This window comes from Gekko japonicus, unplaced genomic scaffold (assembly GCF_001447785.1).
Source record: "Gekko japonicus isolate JY-2015 unplaced genomic scaffold, Gekko_japonicus_V1.1 scaffold67, whole genome shotgun sequence".
NCBI lineage: Eukaryota > Metazoa > Chordata > Lepidosauria > Squamata > Gekkonidae > Gekko > Gekko japonicus.
The window spans coordinates 2,107,599-2,128,731 of record NW_015161948.1 but is presented as its reverse complement, the minus strand read 5'-3'; the positions used below and the strand labels follow the sequence as shown (position 1 = coordinate 2,128,731).

Here is a 21,133-nt window from a genome sequence, read left to right as displayed (position 1 = left end):
ACTGTGCTGGGCTGTGCTCATTGCCGGAGCCTCTCTGCGCCCTCAGTGCACCCTGGCACTGGCCCCCGGGCGTGCTGGAAAGCGGAACCTGCGGGGCACAGGGAGGAGTTTGCATAGAGCTCTGGCCTTGTCGGCTCCTCCTGCCAGCCTGTGGGTGCCGGCGGGTGGCTGGGCAGGGAAGGGAGCCTCACGCCTCCGCCTGCTGGGCTCTTCCAAGCGAGTCCCGGCCCTCTCCCCGCCCGGCGCCATCTTCGGACTTCGGCCACGCCACCGGGCTGAGGGAAGGAGGGAGGGGGGAGTGGAGGGAGGAGGGAGAAGCGCCCCCCGGGGGAGGCTGAGCCCCTTCCTGAAAAGTTCGGCAGGGTCTGACGCTCCTCAGCCCCCCTGTAGATTACGCGCCTGTGCTACCTTGATTGAGTCAATCCTTCTCATGTTGGGTCTTCTTCTTTTACTACTACCTTAAACTTTTCCTAGCATTATTGTCTTTTCCAGTGACTCTTGTCTTCCTTTAGGATTATACCATAAATGAAATATGAGATGGGTTATTAACAGATTCACTCGTGTAACGCTTTCTTCTTTTTTAGCTCCAGTTTCGAAGCCACGCTTCCTCTTTACTGAAGGAGCAGTGTTGGGACGTCCCTTTGTTTTACGCTGCTATTCTGAGAATGGAACTCTGCCTATAACATATACGCTCTACAGAGGAAACATAACCATTGGCCAAACTGAGGTAGAAAACGATGTACTAGCAGAGTTTAAAGATAATGCGACTACGGAGCACCGTCAAGGAGAATACAAATGTGAAGCTAAAAACGGCCATTCTAAGAAATTCCAGAGCAATGGGCTCAACATCACAGTGATAAGTAAGTGCTTCAGATACATACATAAGAGGACTGAGAATTTTTACAGCTGCAAAGTTTCTGTAGTAAGGACATCCAGGGCCCAAGTCTGGCTCTCAAAAGCTTTTCATCTGACCATTAGTTTTACACCTGATTCAAATGACCTGCCAGTGGTGCAGTGGTTAAGAGCAGTGGACTCTAATCTGGAGAACCGAATTCATTTCCCCACTTCTCCACATGCAACCAGCTGAATGACCTTGGGTCAGTCACAGTTCTCTCAGAGCTGTTCTCTCAAGAGCAGTTCTCTCAGAGCTCTCTCAGCCCCACCTGCCTCATAGGGTGTCTGTTGTGGGGAGAGGAAGGGAAGGAGATTGTAAGACACTCTGAGACTCCAAGTGAAGGGTGGAGTATAAATCCAATCTCTTCTTCTTCTTCTTCTTCTTCTTCTTCTTCTTCTTCTTCTTCTCACCTGCCCAAGGATTTTGTATTTCAGTCATTTTTTCAGTCCAGGTCTCTGCTGGAGAAGTGGGGAATACACTGGTGATGAAACCAGCATCTGGTAAGGCAAAGACTTAAATGATTGCCTGCAAGCTAAATCTAAAGCTAATAAAATAAACAATGGTATCATTTTATGACTGAACTGAACTGAGCCTTTGGGATTTTAGGAAGCCTTTTCATCCTGATTCATCTGAGGCTGCCAAGCCAGCTAATGACAATCATGAAAGATTTGAAAGCCTCATCATAAAACCGTCTATTGGATACAATAACAGAAAGAATGAAGGTAGTGATCTGAATACTCAGTCAAAACCTTCCAACACAGAAATGTATTTCTCTGTAAGACCTGCAGCGATACTGCTAGCCCAAGGGAGGGAGTTCTACAATCAGGGGTCGTTTCGTAGAAAAAGAGCTAGGGGAACTCATTAGCATAACTCATTAGCATATGCCACACCCCCTGACATCACCAGAAGTGTGTCATAAGGCCACACCCCCTGACATCACCGGAAATGTGTCATAAGGCCACACACCCTGCCCCCAACGGTCCCGGCTGCCGCCGCTGGCCTTGCAGTTCCACTGCCAAGCCCCATGAGGGGCCCGGCGGTGGACTTTACCCTCCCTCTTCTCCTGCCTCCTCCTGGCTGAAGGAGGGCTGGAAGCGGGGCGGCCAGAAGCAGGGGGCGGGGCTTCGTCATGTGCCCCACCCCCCGTACCTCACCCGGGGGAACTGCGATCCCCCTGCGATCCCCCCCCCCGAAATGACCTCTGTCTACAATGCAAGGGTGGCAAACAAAAGGGTCTTCCCTTGGGTCTCCTTTGGTCTCACCTCAGACTACACAGGTTCCTGCAGGAAAGCCCTACTCATGGATTTCCAAGCTTGGACAGGTTTATGTAGGAGAAGAGACACTGCTTCAGGTACTTTGAGCCCAAGCTGTTTAAAGTTTTCATTTCTGTGAAACCAGCACTTTGAACTGAGCATGGAAGGAAATTGGAAGCCAGCATAGCTGTGTATTAAAAATGAACGTATGTTCATTTCAGAAGGATCCAGTAAGGATCCTAGCGGCTGTATTTTGTACTAGCTGAAGCTTCCAGACTGCCACCCCACAGAGCCTGAATTGCAACAGGCTAATCTGGATTTATCCCCGGATGAGGAACAATGCACTAGTTCAACAGGAACAACTGCATTTGTCAAACTAGCCAAAGCTGGAGGGGGGGGGGAAGGTTTCCAAATGGAATTCTTCCAGCTGCCTCTCCAAGTACATTGAAGAGGAACACCCCCCCACACTGCATACTTGTTCCTCCAGGGGTAGTGTAACTATCTCTACAACAGACTGTACACCTGTTCCCGCATTTCCATCCTTCAATCTAAAGATCAATCTAAATCCATGTCTAATAAAACTATTTGGGTCAAGAAGATTAATCACAGGAGGTCAGATACTGATTCAAAGCAAATTGAAAGGCCATTGAAACAGAACCAGTGCATGGAAAATCAACAAGGGTGGGCCTCAAATGAAGGAAAGGGAACTTCAAAGCCTTGGTGTTGCCACTAGGAAGGCCCTGTTCCTGAACTTCTCTAGGTGGAGAATAGGCTAAACTTCTCTAGGTGGAGAATAGGCTTGCCAACTTCCAGGTGACACCTGGAGATCTCCTGCTATTATAATTGATCTCCAGACAGCCAAGATTTTCTCCAGGTCCCCTGGAGAAAATGGCTGTTTTGGAGGGTGGACTCAATGGCACTGTACACAGCTGAAGTCCCTCCCCAAACCCCACCCTCCCCAGGCTCCACCCCCAAAATCTCCAGGTATTTCCTAACCCAGAGCTGGCAACCCTAGTGGAGAAGTACCTGCATAAAGTACCTAGAGCATATTAATGCTCTCAAATAAGCATATAATGGTACTCATATATATTATACTGACAGTGATTACTTGCGGGCTCATGTTGGTTATAAGCTAATTCTCTGTCTGATTGCCCTTTTCCTGTCCTGCCAGCACATAAAGAATTTGCCAAAAAACCAAGTGCTTCTACTACATTGGTTCATAAGTTGGTCTAAATTGTTTCTTTGCATTTGATCCACAGCGCCAGTTTATAAAATAAGCTTGAGAAACCTTTTACATGGAGACTTGGAAGATGGCCAAGACCTTTTCCTGATTTGCTCTGTTACCTCGGGATCTTTTTTTATTGAGTTCAACTTTTTTAAAGAAAATGAAGCACATTCTTTGCATAAGGTAACAGAAAATAAAAACTACGCTACTACTTGGCACAAACCGGGACTTACAAGCCAAGATGCAGGGAAGTACTTCTGTACAGCTGACAATTCTGCAAAATCACGGTTACAGAGCAACCGAATCATCATCAAGAGTAAGTTTTGCTCATAGATTCACTGTGCAGAACCACTGAGGGAGGGGGCTGGGTGTCTATTCTATCCACGTGCTTGCCCTTTAGGGCAGACAGGATTCCTGCATCTTTCAAACCATATTTACACTTCCAGAGGTATACTGATTTAATGGCCATTCCCTTTCACCAGCAAACCCTCTCCAACCTACAGTTCCCAGGATTCCGTGGGTGAACCCTTGAAAGCTTGTTGATACAAGTTTATGTTTCCTAAAAATCCTGTGGACATTTCAGCAGGTGGAGTTTGACATGCATGAAAGAGAGAAAGGATGCCTAATGATGTTTACTTTACTTTTCTTCCTTTTTTTTTAACTGCCCCAAAGGGCAGGTTTTTATTGATTTTCCAACATATTACAAACATATACCAACAAACATAACAGACATACAAACATACATACAATACATTCATGGCATTAATATAGTTAATACATTTCTTGTGCCTTAACATTATTTTCTGCAATTATTTACTGTGAGTAAATATCATTAAATTTCTACCTTGTTGGGTTAAATAGAGCAAACTGTAGTTTCTTGGGATTTATCTTTAATTATTTCTGCTTATATATAGTTGTTATACCAGCTATAAAATCGTGACCAAGTGTTCTGAAATGTAGAGTCCAGGAGACCTTTTATCAAGAAAGTCAGTTTGTCCATTTCCGCTGCCTCTAAAACTTTATTTATATATTCTTGTTTCGTAGGGGTTTCCGGGGTCTTCCAATATTTAGCATATGATGTTTACTTTTCTAGGAACCCTGCCTTTCACAGCATTTAATCACCCTACCGTAGTGGTGGAAAGTGTCATCAGGTCACAACTGACTTATGGCAACCCCGTAGGGTTTTCAAGGCAAGAGATGTTCAGAGGTGGTTCACCATTGCCTGCCTCTACATAGCAACCCTGGTATTCCTTGGAGGTCTCCCATATAAATACTAACCAGAGCCAACCCTACTTATCTTTCAAGAACTGATGAGATTGGGCTAGCCTCGTGTATGTGGAGGAAGTGGGAAAGAGATCCCCCTTAATTCTGTATGGAACCTGTGGTGCTCTTGTAGCCACTCTGTTCATGTATGTTATTCTGTTTATTTTATTCTGCTGGTCTATGACCCTAATAAATGGCCGAGTTCCCTATAGTAGCAGTAGCCCTGAACTTGCAAAAAAAAGTGTGCTTATTGTGAAAGCACATTGGAGGGGAGCCTTCATTGCACCACAATAAAAGCTAGTTTGGCCCCGGTCACACGGAGCATTTGTCCCTCTGAAGGCACAGGAGTCCCGCGGAGTATCCAGGCGTGATCACACGGGAACAACTGGGAGGCGTAGCACTCCTGCGGCAAACCTGTGGCAAACCGCCAAAGCCGTGCAGTAAAAAACTAGCACACCGCATGTACTAGCAAATGCTTTGCCAAGGGCCGCCTATGAAAGCCTCCCGGTGTGATCGCGCCAGCGCGCAGCTTCCTCCCCCGTCGTCCTCTTTGCTGCGGGGAAGCCGCCATTGCATCTGATCGCATAATAGCGCAACAGAATGCGACGGCGCAAATAGCCGCGCTTCCCCCCCGCGTTTTCCGGCATGTCTGGCCGGGGCCTTTGTTTGCTTTTTTTAAGGGAGAATGTATGTTTTAATGATGGAGATAGTTGGAGGCTCATAAACTTTTAGGTGGGGCAGATTATGGCAGGTGAAAGGAAACCCTTTTCTGTGGAGGGTAGTAAGGAAACTTGCTTGTCACTAAAATGGAAACGTGCTCAACTTTTATTGACAAAAGAATTCTTCTTGAAAAAGAACTCAGAAACGACAGTATTATGAGAATGGGGAAATTGTTACCAGTGATAGCATGAGCGCTACCCCACAGCAGCAATACCACTCATATAAAATACATGCACATCTTTGTCAAAGCGAATCTGGAGCAAGGATTTGGATGTTAGCTGGCACCTCCTAAGGTGTTGTGAAAATTCTGAAAATCAATTTAATACAGAGACGTGCAAAAGGAAAAAAAGCAATGTCTACAGCAGAAGCAAGAGAAGAGTGTTTCCACATTTCAGAAAATTAAAATGTATTGCTGAGGCCACATCATGGCCCTCTATGCCCTTTTGACTGGTCCTCCAGGGCAATTAGTTGGCTGCTGTGTGATGAGCCACTGCTCTGATCCAGCAGGGCTCTTTTTGAGTTCTTATTCCCTGTACAGTCCCTCAGAATATGTTTACTTCATATCCAGTAGCTGCTGTGATGAAATTTACTCCAAATGTAATGGTTCATGTAGAATATTGCAACTTTCAAATGTGCATGATGGATGCCACATATTAATAGATCTACTCATATATCCTTTTGAAGGCCATGCCAGACAAGATACGAAAGGATCCATGATCAGATCTCCTGTAATTTTTTTTTTATGGAACCAGTTTGGACTGGAGCAGGAGGAAAGGGATTTAAATCTTTCCCTTGTGCCATCTTTCCAACTTCAAGTGGCCCTTCCAGATCTAATATTTACACCAGGTGGAAGTATACAGGCATCCTGAATCAAGCAAAAATGCAAGGGACAGTTCCAATGTCACAGGAGTGGAATAGCTGCGTCTCCTATATGGCTCTGTTTCACACTTCTCTGTTAATATAAGAATAAGAGAGAATGTTTTGGCAGAGGCAGGCATCAGGGAGACTGGCCATTCCAGTAGCAGGAGGGCAATGCTACTGTGACATGTTGTAAGCTCCATCTACATAACCTTCCTTGTGCTGAAATTACCAGCATAGCATGAAATGGAACAATTAAATTGTGACCTTTTATGTGTGTGTTTTTCCCCCAAATAATTATTGTTTTACTGTGCTTTATTGTGTTGGGAGGGGTTGTGGCTCAGTGAAAGAGCCTTTGCTTTGCCTGCAGAAGGTCACAGGTTCAGTCCCTGGTATATCCAGTGGAAAGGATCATGTAGCAAGAGATGTAAAAGACCTCTCCCTGGGACCCTGGAAAGCCACTGCCAGTCTGAGTAGACAATAGTGACCTTGACCGACCGATGGTCTGACTCAGTCTCATGTGTGTTTCAATGTGTGTGTGTTTTTAAATAACCATTGTACTTACATTGTAAGCCTCCTTGAGTTCTGCATGGGAGGAAGGCGGCTAACAAATGTTTTAAATAAATAAACTGCTGGAGAGCAGCAACTGTGCTATCAAAGTAGCAAAAGAAGAGGTTCCTGGTGGCAATGATCTGTTAGGCTGGCCATATTTGTGCAGTTCATTCTCAGTGGTATAGTTTGGTATCCCTGATTCTCTGATGAGCACCGAACTTAAAGGAAGTGGATTTATGAACCCATGTTTGCGAATCCTGACCTATTTTTCTCCTGACTTCTAGTCATTCTGGCTTCGTGGAAGAAATGGCTCATTGCATTATTTGTTGTGGTAATCCTCCTTGGCATGGGTGGTACTTTCTGGTGGTACTTCAGAAAGAAGGGAAAAGGTAAAAAATATTTTATTTCACTTGCAATTGTTCATTGAATAGCACAGAAACCCATCTTGTCCTCCTCACTGGGAGTGCCCTTCAGGCTTCCACCCTCCAGTTGCAAACTATGGTCTGAAACTCACCAGAACTGGTAAAAATGCCAGCGTAGACATAGGACAGCACCAGGGTTAGCTGCAAATAATTCATTCCCCAAAGTAGAAAAGGAAGAGGGAAGGTGCATGCAAACCTTTTGGGTTCACACAATATTGTAATTGAAATCAGAAGATCAGGCAGCATTTTCAGTTGGATCTTGCCTAAAATTTGCAAGGATGCAAGGGAGATGATTTTTGCTGATTTCTCCCCTGCTACAGTTGGCTCCAACTCTCCCCTCCCATCGCCACCTCAATCTATTTTTATCTCCCAAGAACGGGATTTTGAAGGACATTTTTGGTTGCAGTGGGAGTGGGGAGGCAGGAAAGTCATGCTATATGGAAGGAACTCTTTCCATCTGCAGAAATTTTAGACAGATCCAAGCCTATGTTTGTATCAGGTTATAACAGAATCTTATTCAAGTTGCTATTCCATTTATGAAAGCTTCTGATGATCCAAATACCTCAGGTATCCTCTGTGCCAGTCACAGCTTTGTAAAGGGAGAGACTCTTTGTAAAGGGGGATGAGGTCTTCTGTTTGTACAGAAAATGATGGATTGGCTAGTACTGCTGCTCTGCTCAGCTGAATGCAGAACCTTCCTTCACCTTTAACTGGTTGAACTGATTGAAAAGAATCCAGCCCAATATTCCGGACTGTTTTCGTTCACAGGTTCAGAATGCAAGCAAATTTTCTGATCGATTTAATCTACCAATTGATGTTGGCCTTAACCATCTGAATAGTGCTATTCAGATTAAAATATCAATATTTTTGCTCAAAACAATGTGGTTCTGGACTTTTTGATTTGTTAAGGTATGGAAAACATATACAGTGAATTAGTAGAGTTGCCAGGTCCCCCTGACCACCGGTGGGGAATGGGGGTGTCGGGTAGCCAGATCCAGGTTTGGAAACTAGATTTGGGGGTGGGGATGGAGGAGGACAGTAACCTCAGTGAGGTACAATGCCAGAGAGTCAACCCTCCGAAGCATCCATTTCCTCAAGGGGAACTGATCTGTGTAGTCTGTAGATGAGCTGTAATTCTGGGGATCCCCGGGCCTGACCTGGAGACTGGCATCCCTAGTGAAGTGAGTGAGAGACATTAGCGTTCATGATAGCCTTGCTATGATTTCAGAGGTTTCTTAGTTTCATTTTTTGTATTTATATCTGTGATCACAATTAAAATGCAACGTGCCTTGAAAGATTTTTCCAGGATGTGCCTTTTACCAATATGCACATTCAGTTTTGGGCACCACAATATAAGAAAGATATAGACAAGCTGGAATGTGTCCAGAGGAGGGCAACGAAGGTGGTGAGAAGTCTGTAGACCAAGTCCTATGAGGAAAGGTTGAAGGAGCTGGGTATGTTTAACCTGGAGAGGAGACGACTGAGAGGTGACATGATAACCATCTTCAAGTACTTGAAGGGCTGTCATATAGAGGATGGTACAGAGTTGTTTTCTGTTGCCCCAGAAGGTTGGACCAGAACCAACAGGTTGAAATTAAATCAGAAGAGCTTTCAGCTAAACATTAGGAAGAACTTCCTGACAGAGTGGTTCTTCAGTGGAACAGGCTTCCTCAGGAGGTGGTGGGCTCTCCTTCTTTGAAGGTTTTCAAACAGAGGCTAGACAGCCATCTGACAGCAATGCTGATTCTGTGCACTGAGGCAGATCATGAGAGGGAGGGCAGGAAGGGTTGCATCAGTGCTTAGTTCTTGTGGCCCTTTCTTACATGCCCATGAAATGCTGATTGCCACTTTGGGGTCAGAAAGCAATTTTTTCTCCAGGCCAGTTTGGCCAGGGATCCTGGAGGTTTTTTTGCCATCTTCTGGGTGTGAAATAGTGGTCACTGCAGGTGTGGAGGGGGAGGTATTTGTGAATTTCCTGCATTGTGCAGAGGGTTGGGCTAGATGACCCCGGAGGTCCCTTCCAACTCTATGATTCTATGATTCTATGAGGCATAAACTCAGTGGATTAATAAGCATAGGCCTGTTATTATTGATCACAGACCAATACAAGCCATTGCCAAATCCAGCTTGGAATAGTGCACAAAGCACCCAGTTACTCATCCAGCATATACCTCCTGACTGGACTGGGTCAATTGCATTTCTAACATCCATTTATTTACACAATTGTCTTTCCATTCGTGCAGTACAGTTGTAGTAACTAATTTTAATTTTCTCCCCACTTGCAGCTAAAGGCACTTCTATGGAGTTGGATGGGTAAGTTGTATTTCTTATTATTAATGGTGAGATGTTTGTGGTGGACATATATTCACTGCCCTATGCAAGGATTATTTATGTGCACTATTGGACCCCATAGCACCTTAAAATTGAGGGCTAGAAAGTTAACTTGTATAGAAATGTCCCAATAGTGGGGCCCATGATGGGGAGGCCCTGAACACCCACCACCCCTACTGGGTGGGAACAAAGGTCCTGCCTCTGCTTGCACCCGCCTTATATGGAGATCACTGTGAGTGACAGTCACTCATGCCTGCCCCATTGGGAGCTCAGACCAACCCTTGTTTGGCCCCAGGGGTCCCATACAGTGCTCCCTCTAAGCTGAGTTAGTGTGAGCTAGCTCACAGTTTTTTAGCCTCCAGCTCACACATTTTTGTCTTAGCTCAGGAAGGATGGCTCCAGAGCAAACTAATCTATACAGCAGCCAAATCGCTCACTCACAACTTTAATGCCAGTAGCTCAGAAAGTAGAATTTTTGCTCACAAGACTCCACAGCTTAGAGGGAGCATTGCCCAGAGCCCCAAAATTACTAAAACCTCCCTTGTCCATGGTGCTACAGTTCTTTCATGGGGCCCACATTATTCTAATAGAAAAGTTCATAGCTTGGAAAAAATAACTATTGTGATTTGTATGTGTTAGAGATGACTAGGTCACATAAATCATAAAAGCATGAAGACCAATGGCTCAGCATTGGGATTTATTTTCAATCCAGCATTGTATGGTCTGAAAGCAGAGTGAAGAGTACTTTTTTTTTTTTGGGGGGGGAGTAGCATCTGTAAATCCTCAGTGATTTCTTTTGGATTCTTTGCTCTCTGTTTCAAACCGTAACTATATTTATATGGTCACAGGCAAGGCAAACCTTTAAAAGGATTTCTACTGCTAAAATACCAAAGCTTTTCTTAATCTTCTTTGCTTCTAGCTCCATGCCACCAAACAATTCAATGGGTGAAAAGCTGACACTGGGAACGAATAATGATGGAGAATTGTATTATGGTAATGAATTTTTTAATTACTATTTCAGATTTTTTTAAAAAAAATCTAGGCTAGGAAAATACTGCAGTTAGTGCCTCCACTTTTCAGTCAGGTCAATGTCTTAGACAGACCTAACACTTTCATTAATATATTGAAAGTGTGTTTTGTTTTGCTATTTTAATGAAATAAGGGTTATGAGAAATATTGCAATGATTTGTTTTATTTACAAAATTTGTATGCTTTGGTGGCAGAGGTGGGATAGACAGTCTGTTAAAGACAAAGAAGGAAACCACGCTACTTGGGATGGCTCAGTCACAGAACAAAATTTTGAAGGGAAAATCTACCTCTGAGGGAGGGAAGTGTGAGGGACCCTCATAGCTGCCTTTCACCTGGGCCACCAAAGCTGGTGAATAGATTAAAATATAATTTTTAAAATGTCTTAACCACTAAAACTAAACAAAAATAATTAAAATATTTAAAAACAGCTACAATACACAGGAAGGAGGGATCTCTGAGAGGGTGTCAAATGAAACAAAGAGGTCTCACCCGCTAGCAAAAGATCAGAAGGGGATAGACAAGTATCCTTGGGGGGAGAATTCTGCAGTTTTGGTGCCATAACCAAGAAAGCCCTGCAACATTCTGCACCAATTGAAGTTTCTGAAAACCTTTCAAGGGCAGCCCCACATAGTGCATTGCAGTAATCTAATCTAGATGTAACCAGGGCATGTGTTACAGTGGCCATATCTTTTCTGCCCACATAAGAGCACAGCTGGCTGAGCAGCCAAAGTTGGCAAAAGGCACTCCCGGCCACAACTTTCACCTGCTTATTCAGCAGTAGGCCTCATTCCAAGAGCACCCCCAAACTGCAGACCTGTTTCTTCAAGAGTAGTGCAACTGCATCCAGAAGTGGTTATGCCTTAAATCCCTGGTTGAATCCTTCCATTCCCCAGTATAAATTCCATCCCATTGGGATAAAGCTCCAGTTTATTAGCCCACACTTCCTCCAATCTACCTCCAAGCCAGGGCCGTAGCCAGTGGTGGGGTGTTTGGGGTGACATATTTTACCCAATCTGCAATGCCCCTCATGCAAGAAGACCCCTGAAGTGCCCCCTAGCTCCCATCATGCAACCAAGAACCAGGCCCTCTCTTCTCGGCTGACAGCTGCAAGCGGGTCCAGGCCACAACAAATCCCCACAGTGGGGGGGCAGAGCTTTTTTCCAGGCAGCTGCCTCACAGGCCACAGAGCTGGCTGGGACACATCAGCAACAGGCCCAGGCCATGGGAGATAGCAGCCTCAGCATCCCTAGGTGCAGCGGTGGCCACAAGCCCAGCATTGCTCTTCTGGGCACCTCCCTCCTCCCCTTGCCTGGCCATGCCCTGTGGGCCCACCACTAACCTCCCTGACAGGGCAAACTGACTGGTGCCAGGCCGGGCCACCCTCAGCCACGGGAGGCCTGACTGCTCTTTGGGAGGCATGTTAACTTAATTTAATTTAATTAGTGCCCCTGGTGCCCCAGCACACACCCCCCCCCGAAAAATTCCTGGCTACAACCTTGCTCCAAGCACTGGTGGTCTCCCCTGTGAGGGTAATCCCTGGCCTTGCTCCTGGGCTGGGCTTACCAATCAACCCTCATGCCAAGATCCCTTCAGGGGATCTCCACACTCAGGAAAATGGGCACACAAGCTGCCTTTCCTGAGAAAGGATCCGGACCCATGATGAAACCACCAGTTGTGACAAGGGAGATATAAAATGTAAACCAATCCGCATGCAAATCCATAAAGCTCCTTATTAAAGGGATGGGATGGTGATACTGTTCTTCCAATGCTGGTGAGATGGTGGGTGGGGGGTTAGTAGCAGCCTGGACACCCCTACCCACCCAGCCATCCCAGGCTTGTTGATAAGCCTGGCATCGGATAGGGAGAGCGCCAGCTTCCCACACTCATCACCACCCCTGCCTCCTCTACCCAGCCAGGACACCATGGCAGCCTTTTCCCTCTCCCTTCCCTGCGGCACCGCAAAGAGGACCCTGGGGTAAGTCCCGGCCCCAGCTTGCATCTCCCAGTACCCAAAGACTGATTACCACAGGGACAGCTTACCACAGTTCTACACTACTGGGGAAACAGTGATTCACCAGCTGACTGCCTCCCTTCCCCCATAGCCATTTTGAATAGTGGTATGGAGAGCCAACTACCATATCATGCATCTGTATCTTCAGATCCCTGGCTCATTTTGAAGTGGGCAACTTTTAGGTGATGTTAAGTTTTAAGTATTGAGGCAGGAGACGATGGTCAAACGAAGAAAGCTTTATTCAGAACATTGCTCGGCTCCGGACTGCTCCGCAAAGAGCGGCACTCAAACTTATACAATTTCAACAGTAAACTATATACAATATACATAAGGTCTGATTGGACCTAAGCAGAGAAACTGGTTACTTTAGGAGGCTTCAGAACCAATGGGTGGTCTTTATTAGACAGCCAATAGAATGAGAGAACTAGGATACCAGAGTGCAATTCAAACAGCATAGGAATAAACCCTAGAACACAACATTAAGAATTAGAGTAGACTAACCTTGTTGTTAACATTCAAATAGGAGAACACAGGAAGGAGGGCAGACTACTCCATATATTTGTTTCCTAGGGCCTAGTTCAGACAACATACTATCCAGTTGTCGAAGTCTGGTGTGATTGGCAGCGAACTGGAGTCTTCTTTTCTCCCCCAAACTTTGTGAATTCCCCCCTCATTCCCTACTTATCTTCAACTTTGATATCTGGACCAGAGTAATCACAGCTACCTCTAATCACAGTTTTGCTTTCAAACTAATGCCTACCCTAGGGTAATAAACCAGTTTCAGTCTCTGGATTGAAAGCAAAAACCAGTGTCTCAGAACAAGGGCATGAACAGTAGGTGTGTAGTGGCTAGGCTTTTAATCAATACTGGCATCGTTTCCTCTTCAAATGGTGTCTGGGTCTTTTAAAACATCAAGTTTACCAAGCGTTGGCAGTTATTGTTGGTATATGTCTTGGGTTTCTTTAGGACCAGGCTATAAAGAAGAAGGTGAAAACCATGTGAAATCAAAAGAAGACAATAAAGGTAATTTCAGTTTGATTTTCATTTCTAAATACCTTTGTCACTAATTACTCGTTCTTTGGGGACCTGTTTGGTGCAATTTTATTTTATCTGTGGTTGTGGTCACATGAGCAGTGCGCACCGATATCATCCCAGTACCCTTGTGGATATAAAGAGCATGATCAGACAACAACATCTGTCTTCCATGCCCCAGTTGTCAGCACCCAGGTTCGGCGCATGCTGGAAGCGGCGTTTGCTGACTCCAGGGAAAGTCTGGTATTTACATATGCCAGCACTTCCACCCCACATTTCCCGACATATGAACCCCCCCCCTGTTGCAAAGTCAAGCCTTTTGGGAAGTTTGAACCTTCCCTTCCATTTCTGCCTCCTTTGGTTATTCTTTTTTTTTATCAGGTAGCTATGTGCACATAAGCGCATAATTACCCCAACGTTGTCAATCACCACGGCCAAGTAGTCATTCTGGATTGGGAATCCCAGGGGAAGATGTTGTTGAGTGACAAATCCCCCCCAACCCCCTCTCCTGTTTCTGCATCAGAGTTGCTGTTTGAGAGCATCCCATGGCTGACACAAGGGTATATGCACTGAGGTCAATGGGACTACTCTCATGTGCTCTTGGCACTTTACCCCCCCCCCAGTGTTCCATGGAAGAGAGGTGAAGGGAAGGTGACTGAGAGGGGCCCGAGTACTTGGCAGATGGATTGTGGAGCTGTCAAAAAGGAGCCGGAGCTTTGGATACATGCTTATGTGCATGAGTGAAATACCAAGATGAAAAAAGAGGATGCTGCAACAATCTGAACAATTGACCAAGGGGCGAGCACACCGTGAAGCCAGTTCAGGAGGGGGTGCCTGATCAAAACTTCCCGCAGCTATTTAAACCATCGCAAATAGAGGTGTGGCTAGATGACGCCACGCCTCCAGTGGGACCACAGCCTGTATGTATTTTCTAGGGTTGCATTTTAAATTGCAACAAATTGTTTGGATGCTGAAGGAGTCTTAGTGCTTGGTGGTCTATACATGCAGCAGAATGAGGTGGTAAAACTTTGAGATGGCAAAGTGGGCCATACCACTTGAGACTGTGGAAGGGGTGTCACATTTGTAATGGTCCTCCGTGGAATGGCCCCCCGCAAATTTTCTTTAAAAGCACATCAGACAGAAAGGTCCAAGCTTAGCCATTCACAGGCTGTGCTGGTTTGCCATTTTCGGGGAATTGTTAATATAGGGGAAAGGTAGTTCTTCACTCACAGTCAGAAGTAGTACTATCTCAGCATCCTGCCACTTCATTACCCTCTCATTCCCATGCATGTGTACAGCAAGTCAAAGATGTTGCCCATATTCCCAGGGAAGAGAAAGAAGAGCTATCCCACATCCACCAGTATAGTGTAGAGGTTAAAATGTCTGTGAAAGCCAGGTTCAAATGCCCGTTCTACCACAGAAGCTCTCTGGGTGACCTTGGAAGAGTCACACGCTCTCAGCCTAACCTACCTCACAGGATAGTTGTGACAAGAAAAGAACAGACAGGCGACCCGTGTGATCTTCCCACTTCGGGTCTCCATCGGGGAGAAAGGCGAGGTACGAATGCAGTAAATAAATAATTTGTCAGCAGTGCCAAGCTCTTTAAAAGCAGTAGTGCTTTATTTACACTGTTGGCATGTTTTTTTTTAACCTCGTTTAATGTGTACCTCGTTAACCCTGTTTGCCTTGCCCTTCCTGTAAGACAAAGGTAGGTTTTGCCAGAATGAGGTGGTACAGCTTTCCAACATCTGTTAAAGACGAGGACAGGTCAACCTGTGATGGCTTCTCCTCCTCCTCCTCTCCACACGCATCAGTAACGTCTCTCCAGCTGTCTGGGACAGTTGTTATCATTGATGGTGGGGAGTCAGAGATTCCAAAGGTGGCAGTGTGTGTGTGTGTGTGTGTGTGTGTGTGTGTGTGAACTGCTGTCAAGTCGCAGCCAGTTCGTAGTGACTCCAAAGGGTTTTCAAGGCAAAAAGACTAAGGGAGGTGGTTTGCCATTGTCTCCTCTGCATAGTGACCCTGGATTGCTTGGTGGTCTCCCATCTACTAACCAGGGCTGACCCTGCATAGCTTTCAAGAAATGGCCCATTCTGCACCTAGCATTCGCTCTGCTGTTTTACCAAACCCCTGTTGGAACAGAAAATTCCCCTGCATGCTGGTTTCACTTCCTTTGTTCTCTCGTTTTCATGGTACTGTCTTTGATCTCTCGTTTTCATGGTACTGTCTGCATAGATTTATGGCCGTTATATGGCAGTTCAGGGGTGACTCTGCAGTCAGTACAGCATTGGCCTGGTGTATCTGAATGTGGTTTTGAGCCGCATCTTTTTCTGTTCCAGTGTGGGTTTGGTAAAACAGCAGAGCAAATGCTAGATGCAGAATGGGCCACTGAGAAGATCAAAAAATATATTAAAATTATTTGAGATATTTTATAATCGTCTGTAGCACGGTATTTGCTGATTTTTGGACCAGGCAGAGGGCAGATCAAATCCATGCATTTTCTCATCAGGAGAGTGACAAACTCAGGCCTTGTTCCTGCATCAATGAAAGCATGAATAGCTTGCAGCAGGGATAACAAAACAACTCCCATCCCAACCCCCTAGTAGATTCAGATAAAAGAAAACATCTTCTTGCTATTTTGGGGGCAGGACCTGACCTTGAGAACACTGAAGTGGAGTATACTGAAGTAGAAGTGGCGGTTCCTGACCCCTACAGAGGTAATTAAATGGCTTTCTCGTGTAATTGTATAAAAGGAATAGCAGGGGGCTTGTCGTGTGATGAGTGAGGTCAAAGGTAATTCTGCAATTCATTTTGGAAAGAGCAGGATTTAAGCCTGCAAACAGGAAGAAACAAAATCTTTGCTTCAAAGACCAACATATGTTTCTTCTAAATATATCTTGTTTTTCCCACACTTTCAGGTTCTGATAGCCACCTGCCTATAGAATCATAAATCTAGAAGGGAAATCTAGGCCATCCTGTCCAGTTTCCAGGCTCCAGCTGTGTTCATTGCAGATGCACCCCCATCCTCGATGGGACAGAGAGCAAAAGTGTACATGACGCCTCACATAACAGAGAGCAACTATTATGAGGGAAGATTACATAGTCAAATGAGCCAGTCCGCACGCTACAGTCAAAATCAAAATCCCACCCTTAACCACTGAGCAAGACACAATCGTTTTCTCTGTATTTCCATATGCCTATGGAAGGAGTCTTGTGCTTGGACAACCAAGTGAAAAGGGCTGCCCTTGTTGTTTGCGGATTCTAGCAAAGTTCACTGTGACTCAGTTTGCAGCTGTAGAATCCCCTTTTTTTTCCCTACGCGAATGATTCACTTCCAGTACTATGAAGACTTCCTTTAGAGACCCCATTGTTGCTGCAGCTGCCAATGCTGTGCAATGGCAAAAGGGCTTCCGTGTGGCAGGGTTCCCTACATTTCCCCAGTCCCCATGGTGGCCATTCCCTCTACCCCCATGCCACCTGGGGGTCTTTTCAGGATTTTTCTACCGGTAATTGACATAGTAATATACCATTACATCAGTATATTGGTATGTCAATTATTGGGGGGGGGGAAATCCTTGAAAAAGCCCCCAGGTGCTGTAGGGGGAATCCACTGAAGCAGGGGGAAAGGGTTGCTGCATGGGTAGGACTGGGAAAGTGCAGACTCTGCCACCCATGTGTCAGCCACCCATGTTTTGCTGCAATGTTTCTGAAAATTCACAGCAAAACAGGTTTGGAAGAGACTGGGAATCCAGGGGGTGGGTGAACGCTGGAAACCCAGGAGGTGGATGAATGCCGGGGGGGGGGGGAACCACTTCCCAACAGCATTGAGCCTGTGGCAATAACCCATGTGGGAAAGGTCTATGTCTGTCTAGCACATTTTTATCCCGTCCTTCTTCCAAGGAGCTCAGGGGAGATTTTTCTCTGGGGTGTTTTCCTCACAAAAGCCCAGTGAGATATGTTCAACTCAGAGTAAGTGACTGGCCCATGGTCACCCAGCAAGTTTCATGACAGAGCGGGGATTTGAACCTGGGTTTGGGTCTAGTATGTATTCTAGCTAAGCATCAACTTACACATTATTTGTGTAATTTGTGACTGGACCTTCAGACGTCTAATTTAAACTCAAAAGGAGGGGTGGAATGGGTCAGAGCTATAGCACCTGGTTGGATGTTAACTCTTTCCTTCTTTGCCATTTTCTAAGAGGAGCCTGCCCCCCCAAAAATTTCTAGTAAGCCCAGTGATCAAGAAGATAGACACCGGTATTGTATGTATCTGTTTTCCCTACTGGATCTAACATGGAGGGGGTTTTGCCTCAGGGAAACAGGGCAGCAAGAACACTTAACTTCCCTCCTGGCTGCAGTGCCATAGCTTTGATCTAGATCCTACACCCACATACAACTGCTTTTTGTGTTTAAACTATGTGTCTCAGGAGATCCTGTCATAGATCCCCAATGTGCAGTTCAGCTTCCATGCAAACATAAGCAGCTGTATGAAACTGTTGTCTGTCTCTGAGCTTCTGGGAGATGACAATATTTTTAGGTGCACTGGGGAAGCAACATGCAATCAGATTTTTCCAGATAATGCTGTGGAGCAACTCTCCTGCCATCCTTTGGAACACTGAATATCTCTCAGCAGCTGGACCTTTTCTGCTATAAAGACTGCTTTCACTGTCTCCTTTACATCCAAGTACTGTATTCGAAATTTCAATGTGACTTTCATGTCCCGTTTGTAAATACTCTCTCTGGGTTCAGAGGTTTTGTCATGTAGCTCCTTGGACTTCCATTTTAGATTGTGGATGCAGGGCTATAGCACTTAAACTTTGACCATGCACTTCAATACCCTTAATTTTCAATCCAGATTTTACAGATTGATTTTAATCCAGATTATACAGATTGATTGAGTGTAAACCAGTGTTCCCTCTAAGATGAGTTAATGTGAGCTAGCTCACAGTTTTTTAGCCCCTGGCTCACACATTTTTGTCTTCGCTCAGGAAGGATGGCTCCAGAGCAAACTAATTTATGCAGTATCCAAATCGCTTGCTCACAACTTTAATGCCAGTAGCTCACAAAGTAGAATTTTTGCTCAAAAGACTCGACAGCTAAGAGGGAACATTGGTGTAAACCCATTGAAAGCATAAGATTGCAGCCTTAAATCATAAATAGATTAGATTGTGCCCCGTTAGTAGTACTTTTCACTAATGTCTATCAAGAAACTCGAGCCACACCCATCAGGAACCTCCACTGGCCTTCCTGGAGCTGTGATGACCTCACTGGATATTTTAAACATAAAGCCTTACAAGGTTAAAATTTCTCCCCAATGTCATGCTCATATGTTTCCTTTAAAAAAAAAAAAAAACTGCCTGAATACTCCCACGCCCAGGCTGAATGTCACATTCCAATTGTTTTACAGGCTTGGTGGAGCTGTTTGAATCACCGTTTATTAAGAAAAAAATTCACCTACATAAAAGGCATTAAGCTATGGACTAACTGGTGACATTCCAGCTGATAGCCCTTCCCACTATGTGTAGGTCCTTGATGAATTTTACTTGGTCACACTAGCTTGTAACAAGAGAAGAGTTGCATATAAATATCCTAAATCAAGGTTTCCTTTATTTTTTGAAGAGCAAAAGTTGGTTCCGTACTAAACCTCATTTGGCTGTACAGCGTAAGTTGCAGACCCCTGAGTAAAGAGATTGTCTTGGTGTGAGCAGGGGAATGTTGTAGGTCCTTGATGAATTTTACTTGGTCACACTAGCTTGTAACAAGAGGAGAGTTGCATATAAATATCCTAAGTCAAGGTTTCCTTTATTTTTTGAAAAGCAAAAGTTGGTTCTGTACTAAACTTCATTTGGCTGTACAGCATAAGCTGCAGACCCCTGAATGAAAAGATTGTCTTGGTGTGGGCAGGGGAATGTTTTAGGTCCTTGATGAATTTTACTTGGTCACACTAGCTTGTAACAAGAGGAGAGTTGCATATAAATATCCTAAATCAAGGTTTCCTTTATTTTTTGAAAAGCAAAAGTTGGTTCTGTACTAAACCTCATTTGGCTGTACAGCGTAAGTTGCAGACACCTGAATGAAAGGATTGTCTTGGGGTGGACAGGGGAATGGTGGGAGACCTCCTGCTCTCCACCTCCAGTCCACTGCTGTTGCCCAGGAGACCACAGAGTTTTGGGGGATTGCTAGAGAGTTGTGGTGATGCCTTGACATCTGTTCCAGCTACATAGCCTGAAGTGATGTTGCTGTGCAAAAATTTAAATTATCCTATGGCATTGTGTGTGGTATAGCTAGGAGATCCTAGGGTTGTCTGGCACCCTGAAACTCTAGCTCCTTTGTAGTGTTATGCAGCGAGCTAAGCTTGGTTTTTATGGGCTGGGAGAGCTGTGACTAACCCAAGGTAACTCAGCTTGGCTTCAAGTGGAAGAGGGCGGAATTGAACCCGGTTCTCCAGATTAGAGTCCATTGCTCTAGTCTTAACTACTACACTACGCTAGCTCCCTCATTGCTGTGCAATGCTGGCTGTACCCCCCCCCACCATCACCAAAAGAGAAAAATTCAAGTCAGAAATCAAGTAGTGTGTGTGTTGGGCGTGTGTGTCAGAAATCAGTAATAGGCCTGCAAGGGACAGCAAAATTAAAGTCAGGGTCAGGCTAGAAGTTGGGAACCAATGGGATGGTGCTGGTCCAAGGTTAGGCAGAAGCATGGCAAGATCAGAATCCACAAGACAGTCCAAGGCAGAGACAAAACAGGGGGTTAAAACACGGTGACACAAGGAACCAGGATTTAAGCCCAGCTTTAATTGTACAGATAAGGTTTTCAGAATGAAGAGCCTAACCAAGAGACAGCTGTTTTATACCTATAAACATGTATTTATTAGATACTTCAGTCAACTGTTCCTTTCAGAGTGTGCTTCCTCTAGTGGCCATCCTGAGGAGGACAACACAGTGCAAGAGGCTGGGCCTTCAGTTCTCCCTCACAGGCACCTCAGCTGGCACACAGAGCAAAGCTATCCCTGGTTGTGGGCTCAAGGCTCTACAACATCTGACATGTAGTTTGTATGAGACATCCATAATAAACCATTAGGAGAAAAAGAGGGAGGTTAGAGATATAAATCCTTCCTTTATTTGTCCCAGACATCCATGGTGGAGGCAAGACTCCCTGGTGCTGCCAATCTAGATATTCAGGTGGAGATGCACTGTAAGCATAAGAAATCTGATCCATATTTAGAATGGCCAAACATAAGTATGGGTTTAATGGTGTTGGTTTTTTGTGGAAGAAAAACACTGCTAATCAGTGGCACAAGAGGGTCAGCAAAACAAGGGTTTTTCATAGTATCTATATATCTAATTCCCAACTTGCCCCCTCCGTGCTGATACTTAAATCAGCACGGAGGGGGCAGCTGGGGGGCTGGGGAAGGTTTGTGCACACGTGGGCCAGTCCCCACGTGTGCACAAAAATAAAAAAAGTTAAAAAAAATTCGGGGGGATGTTAAAATCCCCCCCGAAAGACGCTCTGCGAACGCTGCCGCCGGGTGGGTGGGGAGGGG

At 45.2% G+C, this 21,133-nt stretch overlaps 1 protein-coding gene across 3 annotated transcripts in view; it reads left to right on the top strand.

Moving 5' to 3' along the window:
* Window positions 1-21,133, top strand: part of PECAM1 (platelet/endothelial cell adhesion molecule 1) — a 79,792-nt gene that overhangs the window by 18,518 nt on the left and 40,141 nt on the right. For 2 of the 3 annotated variants that reach the window (XM_015429412.1, XM_015429411.1), the window contains exons 7-13: window positions 585-860; window positions 3,408-3,689; window positions 7,051-7,155; window positions 9,474-9,501; window positions 10,439-10,512; window positions 13,526-13,582; window positions 16,240-16,308. In XM_015429412.1, the coding sequence (XP_015284898.1) occupies window positions 585-860; window positions 3,408-3,689; window positions 7,051-7,155; window positions 9,474-9,501; window positions 10,439-10,512; window positions 13,526-13,582; window positions 16,240-16,308 (891 nt within the window). The remainder of the gene's footprint in view (window positions 1-584; window positions 861-3,407; window positions 3,690-7,050; window positions 7,156-9,473; window positions 9,502-10,438; window positions 10,513-13,525; window positions 13,583-16,239; window positions 16,309-21,133) is intronic. The other variant, XM_015429413.1, reaches the window with a different exon arrangement.